We start from the raw sequence: 21856 nt of genomic DNA on the forward strand, positions 1-21856 counted from the left end.
TAAAATATTCTTGACAAGGCACTTTCCCTAGTATATTTTTAAAAAGCAGTCTTACTCTAGCAGCATGCAAGTTCTGTTCAACAGTCACACACCTTCATGTCCACTTCTGTGACATAGTCACCATGGATAACTCAAACACATGACAAGATTTGGCAGCCCGGATCTTTCTAGACACATTGGATATCACATTGTTATGAATATGAAGTAAGGGATCCCAAATGGGAACCCATCTGATTAATCAACTGAGCTGCTGCACCATTAATGATTCAACTATTAGTACCAAACGTTTTCTACAAATTATTTTCTTTTGAAATTTGTAAATGAGTGTATTTGTTGTTTCCATAATCACTTGGAAACTCCCAATTTGTATACAGGCTAGACTTGGATAGTGAGAGTCCACCTCTTAACTTGGAATGCGATTGTATCAGATTAGTAAAACCCCAGTCAAAGTGATCATACTCACGACACCACGATGCAAGGCAAAGTTTTGCATAGTTAGTCCATTGGATTAAAAACTAATAATTTGAATAATTACTACACTGTATATCTGGGAAGAGTATTTGCTTAACCATGTACACGGTGTTCTCTTAGTAGTCATTTAAGAATGGGGATCCCAGTGAATGATTAGGTAACTCCATCTACAAATGGATATTCCTCTTGGTTAGATTCAGAAAGTTGGAACTGGGCATCTGGCCTTCAGAATAACCATTTCAAATGGCTACTTATTGATTGTGCTATTGAAGCTTACATTAACTCAATACATTTGTTTTTGTTTTTAAGTCTTAGTGTTGAAATGTTAGTTTAGCTGGGAATTTTCTAGTCTAATTAAATTACTGTCGATGATGGGGTTAGTGTATATAGTGGAGGAAGAATGACTGGGAAATAACTTCAGAGAGACACTCATTAGCCTAATTCGATCCTCAAATAAGTGCTGGAACATTAGAAAATTCTGTTAGAAATGGACAGTGTGGTAATTACATGGTTTGTAATCTTTGTTCCCAAACATATCAGTTCTTAATTAACGTAAAAGCAAAACTTTAAACATGAAGCATTGGCCACCAGATGCATTGCTTTGAGAAAGTTAGTGTTTCTTGACATCAATCAGTTTAGCCAGAGGATTTCTTGAAACTGATTAATTAAGCAAGAAGAAAACAACAGAACAGAGACTGAGAATGGCAGCAATGATCTGACATGACCAGGGTTTGTCTGCAAGGGCAAGAATTAGACATATAAAAAAAATTAAGATCCAAAACAGAAATCAGTTTGTATTTAGCTCTTAGTGGTTCGTTGTAAAAGCAAGAAAAGCCATCTTTTCAACATTACAATAAAAAAGATTTCTGGGCGACAGTTATAAATAGCACATAATAAGTGTCTGCTATATTTTTACAATGACCTTTAATTCTTGCCAGAGAATATATAGTTTTGGCCTTAAGGGTGCAAAAGGAAGTAGATGAAAAGGAACATTATAAAACATCCAAGATTTCTAGCCGGCAGTCTCACAACATGGTATGTTTTCATTTTAAGTTCCTGAGACCTCTTGGTATGAAATATGGGGAAGAAAATGTGGATAGGGGGTTGATATCCTTGGGGGGAAAATTGTTCTTACCTGAACTAGTTACCAAAAATTGGTGTTTTAAGCCAAGCTGCTAATTGCTAAGGCTCAGTCTGTGGACAGACTTTATGTACATCATGGTAAATTCTAGGTGGTATGCTGTTTGATGGTATCTGTGTCCTGTCCTTTTTAAGAAAAGGAAGTGCCCAACAAGCCCTTGCGTATGCGCATCCGGTCTTCAGATGACAAGCTGTCTGTTCAGTGGAAAGCCCCACGCCTGTCCGGAGCCAAGAGTCCCCGCAGATCACGAGGTTTTCTTCTGGGCTATGGGGAAAGTGGCCGAAAGATGAATTATGTCCCATTGACAAGAGATGAGCGAACGCACGAAATTAAAAAGCTCGGTGAGTTTAATTGTAATTGCCATTCGACATCTTGATGATTTTTGTGATCATTTCAATATTTAGAAGCTTCTCCTATAGAACATTATATTTGAGATGTAATTTTCATTTTTGGGGTATTTCCCTTGTCTCAGTTATCTACTCCTGCTGTAACAGAAATACCACAAGTGGATGTCTTTAACAAACAGAAATTTATTTTCTCAGTGTTTAGGAGAAAAAAAAATTTTTTTTTTTTTTTTTTAGGAGGCTAGAAGTCCAAATTCAGGGTGCTGGCTCTAGAGGAAGCCTTTCACTTTCTGTTGGCTCTGGGAAAAGTCCTTACCATCAATCTTCTCCTGGTCATGGAGCTTCTCAGTGCAGGGACCCCTGGTCCAAAGGACACCCACTCCTGGTTTTTCTTGCTTGGTGGTAATGAGGTCCCCATGTCTCTCTGCTCACTTCTCTGTTTTATATCTTGAAAGAAATTGGTTTAAGACACAACCTAATCTTGTAGATTGAGTCCTGCCTCATTAACATAACTACCTCTAATCCTGCGTCATTAACATCATAGAGGTAGGATTTACAACACATGGGATAATCACATCAGATGACAAAATTGTGGACAATCACACAAGACTAGGAATCATGATCTAGTCAAATTGACACATATTTTTGGTGACACAATTCAATCCATGACAACCATTATTAAAACTTGTACTCTCTGTTCAACTCTTAGTCCCATCCTCCCATCATTTTAACCTTTAGGCTGTGGCAGGACAGGGGTCGCCTTCCAGGAGCCCTTCCATTGCATTCTAATCTGATAGCACGGAGGCATAGCCTTTAATTCATTATATAACATGGAGATACCACTGAAAATATGTTACTGCAAAGAATGGTCCATCACTAAGGAAACTTGGAGAAAACTGGCCTACTGTTCTGTCAGCAGAAATCCCGACCCCTAAGTTATCCATAAACACGTCTTCCTGGACGTCTTCTAGGTCAGGCCTGATGCCAGGTGCTGGCGTCCAGGCAGTCCCTCACAGAGACAGACAATAAATGAACAGTGAGTAGAATGTTCATCTTTTAGATTGTGACAAGTGGCCTGGAGACAGTAAAGCAGCCAGGGGTGTGAATGGTCAAAGAAGGCCCCACAGGAAAGGTGACATTTGAGCAAAGACCTGCAGAGGTGAGGGAGTGAACATGGGGTATTAAAGGAGAGTGCTCCTGGTCAAGGAAACAACAAGTTCCAGGACCTGAGGTGGAAGGGGGTTGTGATCAGGAATCAGGAGGTTTGAAGTCCTCAGGAGGTTACGACCAGCCTTTAAAAGTTGAGACTTCAGGGTGTATCACATACCTGAGGTAAGTCTCATGAGAGAGCATGTTGGAGACAGCATGTTGGCTCTGATGGGGTACCTGGGGTCACTGGGCTGGTGGTGAGGGGATCAATTTGGAAATTTTAATCCCAGCCTTTATTCAATAATCAGGAGTACAGAAAGAGGTACATTTTTACACCATTGCATAGTCTTCATTATATCTCTGTGAAAAAATAGATACTGGAGGTCCAGCTTTGTGGGACTTTCTCAGAATGTGGATTCCCAGGTCCTCACTTAGCTGGGACCCTGCAGCTTCCTCACCTATATTAAGAGCACGGGCTTTGGACCCACACAGACCTGGATTTGAGATCTGGCTTGCCACTTACTGGCCATGACCTTGGGCTAGTCACTTCCCATTTCTGAGCCTGCTTCCTCATCTGTGAGATGGAGACAATCATAATAGCTTCCTCGTGGTATGTCAAGACTTGATGAACAATTGCTTTTGAAATGCTTAACACCAAGTGGGGACTTACCCATTACATGAGAACTATTATTATGGTTTACTGTAGTATAGAACTTTTCCATAATGATCATCTTGAGCCAAGCTTAGTTTTATTATTGTTGTTAGGTATCTTCAAGTCAGTTCTGACTCAGTGACCCTTTGTGCAACAGAACAAACCACTGCTCAGTCCTGCACCATCCTCACACTTATTGTTATGCTTGAGCCCATTGTTGCAGCCCATGTGTCAATCCATCTCATTGAGGGTCTTCCTCTTTTTCACTGACCTTCTACTTGACCGGAAACCCTGGTGGTGTAGTGGTTAAGTGCTACCATTGTGAACCAAAGGTTTGGCAGTTCAAATCCGCCAGGCGCTCCTTGGAAACTCTATGGGGTGGTTCTACTCTGTTCTATAGGGTCGCTATGAGTCGGAATCGGCTCGACAGCACTGGGTTTGGTTTTGGTTTTTTTCTACTTGACCAAGCATGATGTCCTTCTCCAGGGACTAGTTCCTCCTGATAACATGTCCAAAGTACATGAGACAAAGCCTTGTCAGCCTTGCTTCTAAGGGACATTCTGGTTGTACTTCTAAGACAGATTTGTTTGTTCTTCTGTCAGTCTGATGTATATTCTATATTCTTCTTTAACAACATAATTCAAAAACATCAATTCTTCTCTACTCTTCTTTATTCATTGCCCATCTTTTGCATGCATATGAGGCATTTGAAAATATGGCTTGGGTCAGGTGCACCTTAGTCCTCAAAGTGACATCTTAGCTTTTTAACCCCTTAAAGAGGTCTTTTGCAGCATATTTGCCCAATGCAATACGTCATTTGATTTCTTGACTGCTGCTTCAATGGGTGTTGACTGTGGATCCAAGCAAAATAAAATCCTTGACAACTTCAATCTTTTCTCCCTTTATGATGATGCTCCTTATTGGCCCAGTCATGAGGATTTTTGTTTTCTTTACACTGAGCTGTAATCCATACTGAAGGGTGTAGTCTTTGTTTTTCATCAGTAAGTGCTTCAAGTCCTCTTCACTTTTAGCAAGCAAGGTTGTGTCATGTGCATAACGTAGGTTGTTATTGAGTTTTCCTCCAATCCTGATGCCATGTTCTTCATATAACTCCCATAACTTAATTTTGAGAGCTCAGGAAATCAAGAATCTGGGCATCCAAAAAAAAAAAGTAAGAGCTTAAATAAACACTTTACAGATACATAGAAATTTCACTTGTGGGAAATTTTCATTTCTTCATGGTGCTTGATAAATGATGGGGCACAGCTTCTCACATTTAGTTCTGTACGCTTGCTGTAAGGTTTCGAAGTTGAATGGCAGATCTTTGTGTTTGTTCTTGGCATGCTTCCATCGTCAATAGCACCAAGGCACAACTCGATCTGAAGTTACTCTTCTGTTAGCTCAGTTGGTTATTCTGTGAATCCAAGTGTGACAAAAGCGATTCCTCCCTTTGATAAAAAATGCATTTCAAAAGTCTCTGGTAGACTAAGACTAAATAATTTGCACATGTCATGGCTTGAGCTTCCCTGGCCTGGTTGTATCAGAGCAGGTTGTCACATATTACCCCTTTCCTTGAAATCTCTCGGTTCACTTTACGCAAGTAGGTATCTCTCTGTGAGGTTTTTGAGCACAGGCCTGTTTTAATTTTTAACTCGATATGATTTTTGTAAAAACAAAAGGCATATTTTCCTGCTGTCATCTGAAAGTTCACCAAGGTGTGAAGGAAGAATCCCGGCATTAAAAATTTTATTTAGGATGTTGGTGTCACCTCTGTTCATTGACCCATCTATGGTATTACCTGATGATACAACTATCTGCACTTGAAATGTATCAGGTTGCCTCATTTTGATTCTTTAATTGATGAACGCTGCTATAAGAAGGATGGTTAATGGAACCTGGAGTCAGGCATTAGCAATTCTGGATTCAGGGAAGATTACAGAGTGCTTCTTAGGGGTGTGGCCTGGGACAAGGCACCCAATTTTTCTGGCTTTATATCCTTACTTGTAACATAAAAACTACTTGCCATGGAGTCAACTTTGACTCATGGTGACTCCATGTGTGTCGGAGTAGAACTGTGCCCCATAGGATTTTCAATGGCTGATTTTTTGCAAGTAGATTGCCAGGACTTTCTTCCAAGGTGCCTCTGGGTGGACTCAAACTGTCAACCTTTCAGTTAGCAGCTGAGCACATTAACCATTTGCATCACTCAGGGACACTAAGAAGTGGGAAGTTGCCCAGCAAGATAGAACGGAAAGTAGGGAAGAGAAGAGGGACACTCAGACAATCAAATGATATGTGCTCCTTAAAAAACCAAGGTGCTGACTCTCATTCTCTTTGGTCCCTTTTTCTCTCTGGTCTGTACACAGCCTCTGAGTCGGTGTACGTGGTCTCCCTGCAGTCTGTGAACTCCCAGGGCCGGAGCCAGCCAGTCTACAGGGCAGCCTTGACAACGCGGAAAATTGCAGGTATGTTGCTAAGAATGTGTTTGGCCAAACCATGGTCTAGTACGAATGCAGTGTTCATAGGATGCTTGCTGGCTGTGTGACGAAGGATATGAATTTCCTTTCCTGTCAAGAACACAGCAGGGGAAACCTGATCATATGTTGAGTCCAAGTGTGTTTCTTTTAACTCAGAGGATGGAGTGCTCTTGTGATGAATCTCCCCCCTGGAAAGATATTTCACTGTATGTTTCCAGTGGTGTCACTGGGCTGTAGGTTTGCCATGATAGGAGCAGCCACTCATTTATCCCACCTACAGGCATGATCCGATTGCACGTAAATTGCCCTTGGTGATACCCTGTGAACAGTGAGAGGCAGAGGAACAGGCATGAAGGGAACAGCACACAAGATACGTAATTGAACGTTATCTCAGTTAAAATTCTATACAGTGGCATTGAGTGGGGAAAGACATAATAGGGTTTACTGATAGCCTGATTAATGGTCACTTATTAAAGAATGGAAACCCTGGTGACGTAGTGGTGAAGAGCTATGGCTACTAACCAAAAGGTTAGTAGTTTGAATCTACCAGGCGCTCCTTGGAAACCCTATGGAGTGGTTCTACTCTGTCCTATATGGTCGCTATGAGTCAGAAACAACTCGATGTCAACGGGTTTAATTCAACAGGTTTTTTATTAAGGAATAATTTTTCCCACACCCGTTCACAGATTTTTTTTTTTCATATTACTCACATATTAACAATGTATTATACCTTTTCCGGCTCATGTGCCTTAATTTAAAGAGGTAACCTGCAACGTAATTACTGTATTTCCATGAATTCACAATGTAAAATGAAATTTATTACAGTTTTCTATATGGCAAGACAGATGTTCCACATGTATCAAGTGTCACTTTAATTGCTGCTGTAGAAAAAGTCCCCATATCACCTTTCTAACAGGTGAAATAGTCTCACCTCCTCTACATGTAGCAAAATCCATGTTCTTTTGAAACATGTTTCCTGAAAGATGAAATGAAAAAACAAAACAAACCAACAAACCTAAGACACCAAAAAGCAAGACTGAAGACATTTTGTGAGTCTTAATTTATGCTAGAGGTTGCACACACGTAGCAAGTGTTGTGACTGTGATGTACACCATAGATGACAAAGATAAACCTCTTAAGAAGCTGTCCAATTAAAATGATTTCATATCTGAATATAGCTCTTAATCTGTCTTTTAGTGTCAAATTCTAAAATGTGAGGACATTGGTCCTGATACGATTTTTTCAGCATGAGTTAAACCAGAACTGTCACTTCATGCCATAATCACCAAAGACATGCTCTGCATTGAGTCTTTCTCCCCCTAAACGTCAGCTTCCCCCAAAGATCTTATCAGTTCCCAGAAGGTTCCCACATGTGTTGAGAAAACAGTGAGTTACCTGTAATATCCTTGACCAAGGAAACACCCTCTTTTGTAGTGTTCTTTATGGCTGATTGGGTTGGGCAGTTTTTAAATTGAACTGCCCATTTCTTAGGCTGGGTTTTAAAAAAGTAGAAAGTTTGGCCTTTTTACCCTGACCAGCCAAATCATTGCTAAGCTTTCTCTTCGTTCCATTTTATCTACCTCAAGCACGAGCAATGTAAGAATTGCAAGGGCGGAGAGTAGACTCTGAAGGCCACAGGCGCTCAGGATGAAGTCTTTCCTAAGAGGCAGCTTTCTCTGTGCTCCCTTGTCATTTCAGAAGCGGATGAGCTGGATGTGCCCAAGGACATCAGCGTCCGTGTGATGTCATCCCAGTCTGTGCTCGTAGCCTGGGTGGACCCTGCCTTGGAAAAACAGAAGAAGGTTGTTGCATCAAGGTACTTTCTTTTACTTCTTTGCCTTTATTTTATGTCAGAGAGATGTGATTTCTCTGGCCCTGAGGGGACCCACATAGTCCATTCTTGCTAGTCACAGTATTTACGTTCTGTCAAGTCCCTGGGGACACTGAATTCATCGATACCAAACCAGCTTTGTGCATTGTAGGATTCCTCTCCATACTCCATATCCCCAAATGACTGTGACAGTGCCTCATACTGACTTTGGGGTTACAAGTAAATTGTAGGGGGTAGGATTCAAACATACTAACAATTGTGAAGATGGCGAAGGACTGGGCAACATTTCATTCTGTTGTACAAAAGGTCACCACGAGTCAGAGTCGACTTGACAGCAACTATCAACAACAGGTGAATTAGCAGATACGGAATCTGTGAATAACAAGGATCCACTGAATTAACTGATTTTATTTTCTGATGTATATGAATGCTGAACTGTTTTTTTTTAAATTAATTTTTATTGGGCTTTAAGTGAAAGTCTACAAATCAAGTCAGTCTCTCATAAAGAAATTTATGTATACCTTGCTATACACTCCTAATTGCTCTCCCCCTTATGAAACAGCATACTCCTTCCCTCCACTTTCTCTCCTCCTGTCCATTCAGGCAGCTTCTGGCCCCCTCTGCCCTCCCATCTCCCCTCCAGACAGGAGATGCCAACACAGTCTCATTTGTCCACTTGATCCAAGAAGCTCATTCCTCACCAGTATCATTCTCCATCCTATAATCCAGTCCAATCCCTATCTGAAGAGTTGGCTCTGGGAATGGTTCCTGTTTTGGGCTTACAGAAGGTCTGGGGACATGGCCTCTGGGGTCTTTCTAGTCCCATTCTGACCATTAAGTCTGGTCTTTTTATGAGAATTTGGAGTCTGCATCCCACTGCTCTCCTGCTCCCTCAGGGGTTCTCTGTTGTGTTCCCTGTCAGGGGAGTCATTAGTTGTGGCTGGGCACCATCTAGTTCCTCTGGTCTCAGACTGGTGTAGTCTCTGGTTTAAGTGGACTGGACTATTTTTGAACTGAATGGTTGAATATTCTACAGCAATCTAGTTAATCCTGTGTTCACACATTTCCCACAAACTGATGCTTCCAGAGTCTTGAACGTAATACACACCCATTACCTGTTGCCATCAGGTTGATTTTGACTCATAGTGACCCCATAGAACAGAGTAGAACTGCACCATAGAGTTTTCAAGGAGTGGCTGGTAGATTTGAACTGGTGACCTTTTGGGTAGCAGCCATAGCTCTTAACCCCTGTGCCACCAGGGCTCCATAATATACAACAGGGCTCAATTCACACTTGCCCTGAATTTTATTTTGTCTGGAAATTTAATAGATTCTATTTATTTCTTTAAGCTTGTTTGTGTTTTGCTTTATCTCATGAACATTCTGTTCATGCCTGGAGGATGTGGGAATGTTTTTGGGAGGAATCTCATCCTAAAAGACTCACTGCAGGAAGGTTTTTTTTTTTTTTTTTTTAAGTTGTGCCTTAAATGAAGGTATACAGAGCAAATTAGTTTCTCATTAAACAATTAATACACATATTGTTTGTGACATTGGTTACCAGCCCCTTGATATGTCAACACTCTCCCTTTCTTGACCTTGGGTTTCCCATTTCCATTTGCCCAGCTTTCCTGTCCCCTCCTGCCTTCTCGTCCTTGCCTCTGGTTTGGTATGCCATTTAGTCTCATATAAGTGGTTGAGCTACATGTATTATTGTTTGTTTTATGGGCCTGTCTAAACTTTGGCTGAAGGGTGAACCTCAGGAGTGACGTCAGTACTGAGCTAAAAGGGCGTCCAGGGGCTATACTCTCTGTAGGAAGGATCATTATGTAGAATGGTGGGCATCTGTCTAATGCCTTGCTCATAGTGCCAGGTAAACCAGTTACCCTGGTGTGGACTCAGACTCCTGCAACCCCATGTGTGTCAGAGTAGAAATGTGCTCCCCAGGGTTTTCAAAGACTGATTTTTCGAAAGTAGACTGCCAGGCTTTCTTCTGAGGTGCCTCTGGGTAGACTCAAACCTCCAACCACTTGCACCACCCAGGGACTCCTTGCTCATAGCAGTTCCTCATTAAACATTCATCAAACGCTAGATTGGTTCATGTCCTGCTCTTTTGTACGTAACAAAGTACACCTTCTCTTCTCTTAAGCCACGACATTATACTATTCTGGTCTTAATATTTGTTTGCAATAGCAACAGAAGAAAAAACAATCATAAGATTAAAACAAGTTTGGCCACTGGTGAACACCACAGTTAGTAGTAGAGTCAAATAGCCACCAACATTTTACTTGAGAGTGACTGAATAATTTATATAGCCAAGGGAAAGCCAGAAATTTGGTCGCCCGGTCATTGTTTGTTAACTTTTGAACCTATCTGCAACAAGCAAAGAAAAACACTTTAAAATGAATAGAACATAATGCTGAGAAATATATATAATGCTATTCCTATCAGATATGTAGTTTCCTCAACTGTCTGCTAGTAAAAAAAAAAAAAAAAAAGACATCTGCTTCTTTTGTGGAGCCCTGGTGGCGCAGTGGTTAAATGCTTGGCTGCTAACTGAAAGGTCAGCAGTTCAAACCCACAAGCTGCTCCACAGGAGAAAGATGTGGCAGTCTGCTTCTGTAAAGATTTATAGACTTGGCAACCCTATGGGGCAGTTCTACTCCATCCTATAGGGTTTCTATGAGTCAGAATCAACTTAATGGCATGTGGTTTTGTTTTGTTTTATTTTTTGCTTCTTTTGAAAGACCTCAAAAGATTCATAGTGATTATCTTCTTAGCCACATAGCCTTCCCTGAACACGAAGTGCCCCTGATTACCATTGAACTCTGATTTCCAACATCTTGAAGAAGGCTTGAGTTTTCTTAGCAGAACTGCTGTGTTAATTGGTGTGCCATGTCTTCCACTAAACTCTTCTCCTTATTAAATATCATAACGAATAGCACATTTTTGAATTCATCAAATCCTTTCTACTACAAAGAGGCCACAAAGGAAATTTCTTGGAAAAGGAATCCAGTAAATAGCGCTGTGACTCTTGGTGTGTTGGGGATACTGGTGCTGTGTGGGACTGTGGGGTATTACCATGTTTGGTAACGCCGTCTCTCTCTGTCTCTCTGTTAATCACACACTAGAGTTCCTTTCATGAGCTGTCCTATCCTGCTCTATTTGCTACGTATTTTGTTCCTTTTCATGGTAATAAGTCTGCTCAAAACCACATGTTCCCTTTCCAACTGAACCTATTGAAAATATGCTTGGATCAGATTGATTGTGCACAAGACGAGTCTTTTTTGTCTCTCTTTTCTGAATAGCCAAAATACCTTGACTCCAGTCTTTAACACCACCCATTTCTACAGCACATATAGACACAAACACACACACACAAACTCACACAGCTATACCCTTGGTGAGGCACATGCCGCATGTAACCGGTTCTCCTCTTGTCCCTGTGTGATTGCTAGTTCATCTTTTGAGTAATAAGACTTTTTAGTCTTGAAAAGATACTAAACTCCATCTTTCCTGACCTGTTTTAGACACGTCAGCCCGGAAATTAAGTAGATTATTTGAGCCAATAGTTTAGATTTTTCTCCTCTTTGATTCCCTTACTTATCTGCAAAAGTCATCACTTGTGCAGAAGGAAAAATAGCAAGGAATCCAGTACTCAGTTCCAGAGAATTTGACTAACTGGGCGCAACGTTGGATTGCATTTTCTTATAGACAGTACGCAGTGCGCTACCGAGAAAAGGGGGAGTCAGCAAGGTGGGATTACAAGCAGACCTCCAACAGACGTGTGCTGGTTGAGAACCTGATTCCAGACACCATGTATGAATTTGCAGTCCGTATTTCACAGGGTGAAAGAGATGGCAAGTGGAGCACGTCTGTCTTCCAAAGAACACCAGAATCTGGTCTGTATTTAAAATGGCTTTTGAATTTTCAATCTGGGAATTCTCCCTAAAATAAGAAGTAGAGACCATTTAAGAAGCCAGTAGTGTCAAAGGCCATCCTGGGTATTCTTTTTAGCCACATATTGGTAGTGTTTCTATGTATAAACACAAAGAAGTTAAGGAGCTGTTTCCTTGGGTGCATGCAGTATCCTACGTGGACTTTTCATTAGCATGGTATTCTTCTGACATGTGGAACACATTAAATCCTAGTGTGCAGTATACATAAATCACCACGTATGCATGGATGCCCCCTGGGTAATGCATGTCTCTTGAGAGTAGAAGAGACCATTTTTCCCTAAGGCTGAGATTCTGTTTAGTTCTCGGGGGAAATTTTGCTCTGTATCCAAGATGACAATTATTTTCTTTTCAATGCTATCTTTAAAAGCTTTATTAAAATGGAGTTGGAACTGGATTTTAATCATCTTTGTAATTTTTCAATATTCAGCAGTGAGAGAAATTCTGAATCCCTGAAAGCATTTCCCTGGATATGTCTAAACTCACATCTGAGTGGGTACAAGTGATGTAAGTCACTGTATTATTCAAGAGCAAGTTTAGAATTTTCTCTCACGTATAATAAAAATTAGCACAGCAGTTCTTCAGTAAAAAATTGCATGCTCAGGAGACATATGCCACTTTTAGAATATCCATTAGGGCATTTTTAAATGTTGTTTGATTCCTTGTCCTGTTGTAGCTCCTACCACAGCTCCTGAAAATTTAAATGTCTGGCCAGTCAATGGCAAAGCAACAGCCGTCACTGCATCTTGGGATCTACTTCCCGAGACGGAGGGGAAAGTGAAAGGTAGGAATCTCATTACTTGAAGTATAATACGCAACCACCTGGAAGTGACATACTCCAAATTAAAAAAAAAAATAGAGATGCACAAATTTACTCTAATAAACCTGTGCTTCTAATCACAGATCCAGTGACAGAAAAAGACATAAGGATACAACATATGTATATGAGGTGCCAATCCTAGGGAAAGGATATTTCATGCAGTGGTTTCAATGTAGTAATGTCCAGGTAGTCAAAATGACCACTGCTATTCTTTTCATGTTCTCTACAGGCAGGCTTTTTGGTGCTGCCATCGAGAAGAATGTTTCTAATTTCATGGATGTGACATCATAGCCTTTGCCCATCCAAATCACACCTTTGTTTTCATGCCATGTGTCTTTTCATTGTTCCAGTAAGATCACAGACAATAGGAATTGGCAGAAACCCAATTCCTATGGTCCCTAAATGGGACCATCAATATTTTCAATGAGACCATATATATCTTTATGGGTTTGAAAAATTCAAGTAATAGTTGCTAGAAAATGGATTTATGCTCTATTTGTCAGCCTTTCCCTTTTCCGGGGGGGGGGGAGGGGTGGTGGTTGAGGAAAACACACCTGAAAACAAATAAACAAAAAATACTGTAGATTAAACAAAAAACAGAATATTCACAGGTAGTTAAGTTTAAAAATATAGTCTGTTGAGAATATTCGATAAAAGTACAACTGTTTTTCATGTAAAAGCATTCAAGAACATTTCAGTGTCTGTTTGGAGGTACTTTCAAGGGCTATACTGGGATTGTTTCCCTGGCATTGCCTACACAAAGGTATCCTAAGGGTAAGAAGAAATGCAGATTTTATTCAAGAAAGGAATACATTTTATTGTTACTTGTTTTTAAAAGACAGCTGTAAGTCCAATACATCCAGAAACCTTGAAAAAGTTTGTGTAAACTTTGCAAAATACAGAAAATTATCACTAACCTCCTTTGATAATTTCTTAATTTAAAAAGCTTAAGTGGTTCTTTTTTGTGTTTGACCTTCATAAAATCTCCATTTCTTCCTACCCTTAGGATGCCTTTGTGAAGACAACGCCAGGGAAACAATCCCAATATAGCCCTTGAAAATGCCTCCAAACAGACCCTGAAATGTTCTTGAGTGCTTTTTACATTAAAAACAGTTGTATTTTAATTAGTATTCTCAAGTCATAAGTTATCTTTTCTGACCTGTGGATGTCTTTTCATGGAGCAGTCGAAGTTAGGCAAGGTGGAGGTGGGATGGTGTTTTGAAACAATATTTTACCATTTAATAGTTTTTTAAGAATATTCTATTATTTTGCTCTTTTTCCCCACCAGAATAAATCAGAAACAAATGAAGAGATTAAAGATTTAGTTCGTCCTTTTTAATCATCCTTTTTACAACAATTGAAACATTGACTCCCTCCATATTGTGGTGCTGACAAAGCATCTGGGATTGAATAAAGACATTTTTTTGGCTGGCTTTTTTTTTTTTTTTTTTTAGTTAAAAAAAAGTCCATTATTGCTTCTCTAGTGACTTTATTACATACCACTTATTTATATTCTTTCCCTTTCCCACATCTTAGTCAGTATTTAGAACTCTTTGGTTCAAGATGTGCCCTAGTAGTCCATTAAGTACTGCTAGAGATATTAGGCGCTACTGCGTTTTTATGGCCAAAAGAAGTCACGTATCTGCTGCCTACTTAGGAAGCTCTCACAAAGATATAATTGTGAGATTCAAAATTCATAATTGCACTGGAGCGTTTTCTGGTATGGGAAATATAGAACATAGTCAAGTTTTTTTCCAGATCAATTGAATCTATAAAAAGAATCTGAATTGCAAAATTTTGTAGAGGGTGGATACTCTTAATACTTTTGTCCACCACAAATGACTGGTTTGTTCATTTTCAATGAGAAAAGAATGCTGCGCTTCTCCAGACTGATGCTGGAAAAGCATTTTTGGTTGAAAGTTTTTAAATTAACGTATTTTCTCAAGGTTAGACGTTTGGGAAAAAGGAAAATATCTTCCATCCTGTCCTAGGAAACATGACAAATTGCTTGAAGTTTCTATAGTTCAAAGTATTTGGATCTGATAAGTTTGATAAATCTTGAGTTCACTGAAAGGAGAATAGGCATTAAGAGTTTTAGGTGAAAAGTGAAGATTATGCTTTAAAATATGACTTTCTTGTGTTGCAGTATTTCCATGTAAGCACAGAAACATTTTAGTTCCTTAGACTGAAGTACCCATGGCTTTCAAACCTCAAGGCCTTCTTACGCTTATAGACGCAGCCAGTTAAAGATGGAAGCACTAGACATCACATAAATCTATTACTTAGCAACTTTTCCTCACAGTTTTAAATGCTGCGAATATATACCTATCAACATATACTGAGTAAGAATTTTCATAATTCCTAAAAAAAAAAAAAAAGTGAAGTTATATTCCGAACATGGAATTTGTATAGCTAAATATTCTAACAAAAATAACCCTAGCTTAAAAAAATGAAACCATTGAATATGTCAGCAGCTATTCAGGAGGAACTCCTAGCAGTTGTCAACTTCTTTTTCTTTGGTTTCTTCTATTCAGGATGTATTGTTTCCACCACAGAAAATTAGCAAATTGTGTTTACAATGGTGGTGGAGTGGGGCGTGGGGTGGGGGGGTGGGGGGGTGGGTGGGTGGGAGGGGGCCTAAATTGAACAAAACACAGTGTAAATATTTTTGGTCAATTGTATGAAGACTGGCCTCCTGGATTCCATATGTTTTATTTTCTTGAAGTATAAGATGTCAGCTAATAGCTAATTAACTAGACTAGCAGGGCCAGTCTAGGAGCCTGAATGAATGTTGGTTCGCCTTCTGCTGTCTTTTTGCTCCAGCTGCTGACCTGGCGTGCATGGCTGGTGTATTAATTGTAGTAATGCACGTTCTAATTCATCCTGCCCATACAGTCTGTCTGCTGGACACAGGACTGTTTTCAGTTTCCTCCTTCCAACCGTCTGCCAAATCATTTCAGAATACATTCTTTCATACGCCCCGGCTCTCAAACCATTTGGAGCAAAGTCCCTCACCTACCCTGGAGAGACTACTTCTGCCATAGTGGATGGTCTGCAGCCTGGGGTACGGTATCTTTTCAAAATCCGGGCCTCAAACAGGAGAGGACAGGGTCCTCAGTCCAAAGCCTTCGTTGTCACTATGCCAACAAGTAAGCATCTTGTGTTTCTCTTCTCTCCTTCTCATTTTGCTATTTGTTTTCTGTTTCTTTGAATCACGGTCTTCGGTTTAGACCTGCTCCATCAATGATTTTTAGGACTAAGTTTTGATACGGATTTAAAAAATATTTGTACATGGATTTTTAAAATTATAAATTAGTCTCCCACAAAACTAAAAGTGTTATTGATCACTAATAGCAATCTCATATGGTGGTTGTTGTTGTTAGGTGCCATCGAGTCAGTTCCGACTCATAGCAACGCTATATGTACAATCTCATACCACTGTTCAATTTGGAGTTCATTGCAACAGGGAAGGACCATTTTTAGAAGTGTAATGTGACATTTTAAATTGTTACCATGCTTAATATGCTCTCTTCAACGTCTAAACAGCATTTACAATTTTTAGTTTGCATTCCAGTATTTTGGATTGCAGCTTTGCCTAGAAGAATTCTCAGTTATCTAGTTTATCTGGTCAGTTTCAAAATCCAAGATGTCGACAGAGATCCAAAAGGGCGGGGAGGGGGGAGGTTTCTTTTTGGATTATGTTTTCCTTTCTGTTTCTTCACATTTACCACGAATGATCACCAGCTCTTCCCCCTGTTGTGTGCTGTGTGGACCCACCGTCTACTGCAATATTAAACAGCTGTGTCCTGAAAAAAACTGAGAAATACATGAAGCTTGCTCCATCTGAATCCCCCATCGCTATGTAAATTCCCCTCACCTTACACCCTCCAGTCCCCTTCCCTCAGTCAATCTGCTCTCAAGAAAGAGTAAACTGTGGGTAGGGTATGTTGTGGGTTTAATGTTTTGCCTATCCAAGGAGGCTTTTTAAGTCTTATGGTGGAATTACAAATCTGTTCATTAGTAAAGGAATTTTAATTAAGAGGCAGGAAGCAAGTCAGGACATATTAGGGGATAGAGAACTCTTTGTAATGTCTCAGAAATTATGAATTTGAAATCACCCAATCACTTGAAAGGCAGAGGGAGTGCATCCTCAACAGAGCACAGATCACTCACACTGTGTACCAGGCTTATGCGTACTTCTTGCCTACCTTGTTAAGAATGGCTACAATTCATTTGTAATCTACCGACAATTAATTATATTAAGAAAAACCTACCTCAAATTGTGCATTTACAAAATCATAAATTATTTCAAAGTACTCATTTCAGAATTCCTTCAGAGTTGTTACCTGAACTTAATTCAATTTATAGAGATTCAATTTCCACTTATTTTCTACGAATATATGTATTACTTAGAGCAAAATAAGACTCCAGAACAAAATATAACTTTCAAAGAAATCGTGATAATTGGGAAAATAAGTGTCCAGTGTTCTAAGGGGTTAAAAGCTATCATTTACAAAGAGCAATTTTCACCTTTTCTCACGCTGCCATCAGAAATACAGTCATGTGTCGCATAATGTCTGTTTGGGCAACGTCCGACTGCATACATGTCTGTGGTCCCATAAGGTCATAATAGAGTTCAGAAATCCCAATCAGAGAACGAGACGTAGCAGATGTAACTGGATGCAGCAGATGAAACGGCTTCCTGCATGCAGTACATGTATCTCAGGTCTCTTGTATACAAAGCAGCTGCGCTACCAGGTATACAATGGTGGAGTAAGTACATGTATAACCTATAATACATATGTCCTGACAGTCATAATAAATGCCTATGTTACTAGCTTATGTAGGTACTGTACTGCACTTTCTATCCTTATTTTAATGTGAACTTTCCCTACTTACAAATAAAAGGTTTAACAGACAACAGTGCATGCTTTGACCCGTAGGCAGCAGCATCCAATCTCGTGTTCACTCAGCGTCCAATTCACATAATGTCCTATTGCACAGAACATATCGTGGACGTTAAGCGATGCACGGCTGTACTTGCTTTGTGTTGTATAGCTCCTGAATTTCTTCTCTGATGGTAAATTCTTTCAAATCTATTACAGCCAGTACCGGTGACTCAAATATTGAGCTGAAAGCAGATGTGGCGGATGATTTGAAACCTGCAAAACCCGAGCCTTCGTCCTCTTCTCCAAGAGTCCCAGCTTCCTCAAGACATATTCAGTTGCCTGTTTCTCCCCACAGTAGAAATGCCAAGAACCATCTTCTTGACTTGAAGAACAAAATATTGGCTAATGGTGGGGCACTCAGAAGGCCCCAGCTCCACAGTAAAAAGACTGAAGATTTGGACCTCCAGTCAACTGAAGTCACCGAGGAGGAGCTGGAGTCCCGCATAGACTCACACACGTTGTCCTCTGAGACCCAAGAACGAAAGCAAACCCTGAGGCCATCACCTCCGAGTAGGTCTTTGCCTGCTGCTCTAATTCCTGGGAGGACTCCAGTTCGAGCCCAGATGCCAATGTTGCCCCGAAAGGAAGCCATAGACAAGCATGGCTCCTCATGGTCCTCTCACCCTGCTCCGGAGGCCTCTCCCTCAACATCCACCTCATCTGCACACCACACCTACACCGATGCTGAAACAGGGCACCTGAGACAGGGCAGCTCAAGGCGTCCTTCCACAGGACCCTCTGCAAGCTTGCCTGCCAATAGCGCCGACAACGACTCCATTGATGAAGAAGATGACAAGGAAGAGCGTGCTGCCCATGTCCCCCAACCCAAGTCCTCTAAGAAACTGCCTTCTAGAACGCCAGCACATTCTAGGCCAGCCATGCCAAGCAGCCAGCAGTCAGCTTCCAGCACTGTGCGGGAGAGAAGCCAAGTGCACCCTGAGCAGAGGACGCCCCATTCTGAGGGCCTGGAGGAAAATCTGGACATTCCAGGCCTATCCTCAAGACTTTCTCTATCCAGGGCCTCATCTAGGTTGCTGCCATCTGAACCACATGCTGGCTCTCCACTCTCCAGGGGGCTGAAAAACGGCCACCTCATGGGGGCCACCCACTCCAATACACCATCACGGTTTACTGTGTCTTCCCCAGCCTCTTCCCGTCTCCCCTGGAGGACACAGGTCTCTGATGGCAATGGCGACAGTGACAATGACGCAGAATACAGAGGCAGGCAGACAGAGGCCGCTGCCCCCACACTTCGGGCCCGGCTGCCAGCCAGTCGGCCTGTCTCTGGACATCTCAGTTTTTTTAGAAACAGGCCGTTTGGTGCCAACGGTCGATATCCAAGCAGGTTTGGCAATGGCCGAGGGTTGCGGCTCCAGCCATCTGGGGTCCCCCAGTCCACTGTGTCCTCCCGAGTGCCATCCAGGGTTAACTCTCACCCAACCTCCAGTCACAGGCTTGGCACAGGTATCCATGGAGATGACGAGGAGAGGAACGCGGAGGACGAACAGCCGCTTCCTGCCACCGTTATCAATGACCTTGTACCCTCCTCCTCCAGGCAGCCTGCCTCCCGGGGGATGGACCACCTCAGAAGGGTCCTTCAGAGAGCGCCCAGTGTGCAAAGAAAGGACCCCCTCTCAGGAAACCTCAAATCCGCGGTGACTTCTCCATCAGAGTCGGCAGAAGTGCCTTCGCAGGGCAAGTCCGCGGCACCGCTCTCCAAGGCACAGGATGTCCAAAAGAGCTCAGACAAGGAGGGCGATGCTTCCCAAACACAGCCAGTGTCCCCAGGGCGCCAGCCCTCCCCGGCGAGACTGTCACCTGCGCGGTCACAGCCCCACCCTGGGTCCAGTGTTCCGAGAAGGACAGCCCCTGGCCAAGGTCTGGGCGCCAGAGCTGCCGCCTCAGAGAAGCATCCTTGGCCACACCGCCCTGTGTCCCAGCACCAGCCTCGGGGACACCAGGACAAGGACCCAGGGCACGCATTCTCCAGACCCAGTCAAGAGCATCCTCAGTCTGGAGGGTCCCAGGCCGCGTCTCCAGCACCTCAACACCCACGGGCCCCCCAGCCCTCTTTCTCGGCCTCCCTGCAGGGTCAGGACGAGGACACCGATAGGAGGCACGACGACAACCCAGAGGACAGCTTGGAAGCAGCGGCCCAGGACGTGCGGCTTCCCACGCGCTCGGCCCAGGCCCCGGAGGCCGCCGCGGCCCTCTCCAAGCACCGCCAGGTGGAGGCTGGGGCCGGCCTCACCGACGAGAAAGCCCGCGGCCGACACGCGGCCCCCCGAGGCCCAGGCTGGGTCCTGAGGCCCGGCGGCGCCCGCCCCGCGCCCCGCACCCGGGTCCCCGGCCGCGCGGGGCCGCAGGCGGGGGAGAAGAACGGCGCCGTCCAGGCCGCGCCGGGGAAACTCCAGCCTCTGCCCAAAAGGCCTCTGCCGCCCAAGTCTCCGCAGTCGGTCTCCGCGGAGGAGGAGGAGGATGCTGGCCTTCCCAAAGGAGGAAAGGACGACGCCCCTCGGGCCCCAGTTCCCAAGTGGCCCTCCTCCTCGGTCTTCACGGGCGCCAAACACGCGGAGGGCAACCTCGCCGAGGACAAGCGGGGGCCTGCGCTCGCGCTCCCCCCGGCCCGGGCGGGCCCTCGGCCAGAGAAGGAGGCTCCCCGCAGGCGGCCGCTCCCGGCCCGAGCCTCCCCCGCGCCGCCCACGTCCGCCCCGCGCAGCCCGGCCACCCCTGGGCCCGGGCCCGGCACCACTGCGCGCCCACCGCCCCCCACGCGCGCGCCGCCCACCTACACCGAGACCACCCCCATGCTGTCCCTGCGCCAGCGCATGATGCAGGCCAGGTTCCGGAACCCTCTGCAGCGCCCGCCGGCCAGACCCACCTACAGACAAGGTCACTGGGGTTCGCAAATGCTTACTTGGCTCTTTTTTTACTTTCCTTTTTGTAACGTGTTCAGTAGTGTTCTTAACAGTTACTGAGAGGATTTGATTTGATTGAGGATCCAAGCACTGCGTTGAGTTTTACAAATGTAACGTTATTTCATCCGCTTACCCATCTCGTAGGGTTTGCACCGTTTTTCCTGGTTTTCAGATGAGGAAGCGAGGGTGCAGAGATTTGAGTGGCTTGCCGGAAGTCAGACAGCTCTGCAGGAGCTGAGCTGCAATTCCAGTCCCCAACGTCTAAATCCACAGCCCTGATCATTGCACAGTCCCACACTGCCTCACTGAATTCCTTAACAGATGTTCTTGTGGCGTTGTCAGGTGCCATCCAGTCGATTCCAACTCATAGTGACCCCGTATGACAGAGCAGAACTGCCCCCTAGGGTTTCCTAGGCTGTAATCTCTAGAACAGATTGCCAGGTCTTTCTCCTGCCCGAGTGGCTGGTGGGTTCAAACTGCTGACCTTTCGGTTAGCGGCTGAGCGCTTAACTGATGTACTACCAGAGCTCCTTAACATGTGTTCTTAATCTCTGAAAATGTGTCACAGCCACTATGCCAAACTCAGGTTTTTGTATCTCAGGCTATTTTTAGTTCACAGATTTCTGTGTCTCTGTCATTTTAGTTAGTTGTTCAGGAGCCAGCCAGCCTGTATTTAAGGAATTTTTTTTTACAGTCATTGATTAGATCTTGAGGCTCCGTCCTGTTCTTGCTGATTCTGCATGAAAACCCTCAGCTGAGCAAACTCTGGGACAGACTACCGTCTTGGGCATGAATTGCTTAGACATTGCAATCAGTGAATGCTGATTAAAACCAGAAAAATACATGTGAAAGATGAGTCACAAGGAGGAGTGACAAGCAGACCTGTGCCTCACTTACATTTCTGTAACAGAGAACAGACAGAAAGTAGGCAGCTATGAACTGGTGTCTATGTGGACCCCAGAGCAGGGGCTAAGGTACTTATCTTAGATCTGCATTTAGTTAAGTGGCACCTTGCACTCTCCTTGCATGTACTGATGCTTAGTAACACATTCCCAAATGAAAGTATTAGCATGTGTTGATCTGTGCGGTGTATTATTTTATCCCAGTGTACATTTTTACAGATGTATAGACCAATGCCTCATGTGGAGGTT

At 43.1% G+C, this 21856-nt stretch overlaps 1 protein-coding gene across 1 annotated transcript in view; it reads left to right on the forward strand.

Moving 5' to 3' along the window:
- FNDC1 (fibronectin type III domain containing 1) overlaps nt 1-21856 on the forward strand; it is an 85948-nt gene that overhangs the window by 22187 nt on the left and 41905 nt on the right. The window contains exons 4-10 of the mRNA XM_049904806.1: nt 1747-1953; nt 6124-6222; nt 7933-8050; nt 11777-11964; nt 12695-12802; nt 15799-15987; nt 17944-20679. Of these exons, the coding sequence (XP_049760763.1) occupies nt 1747-1953; nt 6124-6222; nt 7933-8050; nt 11777-11964; nt 12695-12802; nt 15799-15987; nt 17944-20679 (3645 nt within the window). The remainder of the gene's footprint in view (nt 1-1746; nt 1954-6123; nt 6223-7932; nt 8051-11776; nt 11965-12694; nt 12803-15798; nt 15988-17943; nt 20680-21856) is intronic.

This window comes from Elephas maximus, chromosome 1 (assembly GCF_024166365.1).
Source record: "Elephas maximus indicus isolate mEleMax1 chromosome 1, mEleMax1 primary haplotype, whole genome shotgun sequence".
In the NCBI taxonomy this organism is placed as follows: domain Eukaryota; kingdom Metazoa; phylum Chordata; class Mammalia; order Proboscidea; family Elephantidae; genus Elephas; species Elephas maximus.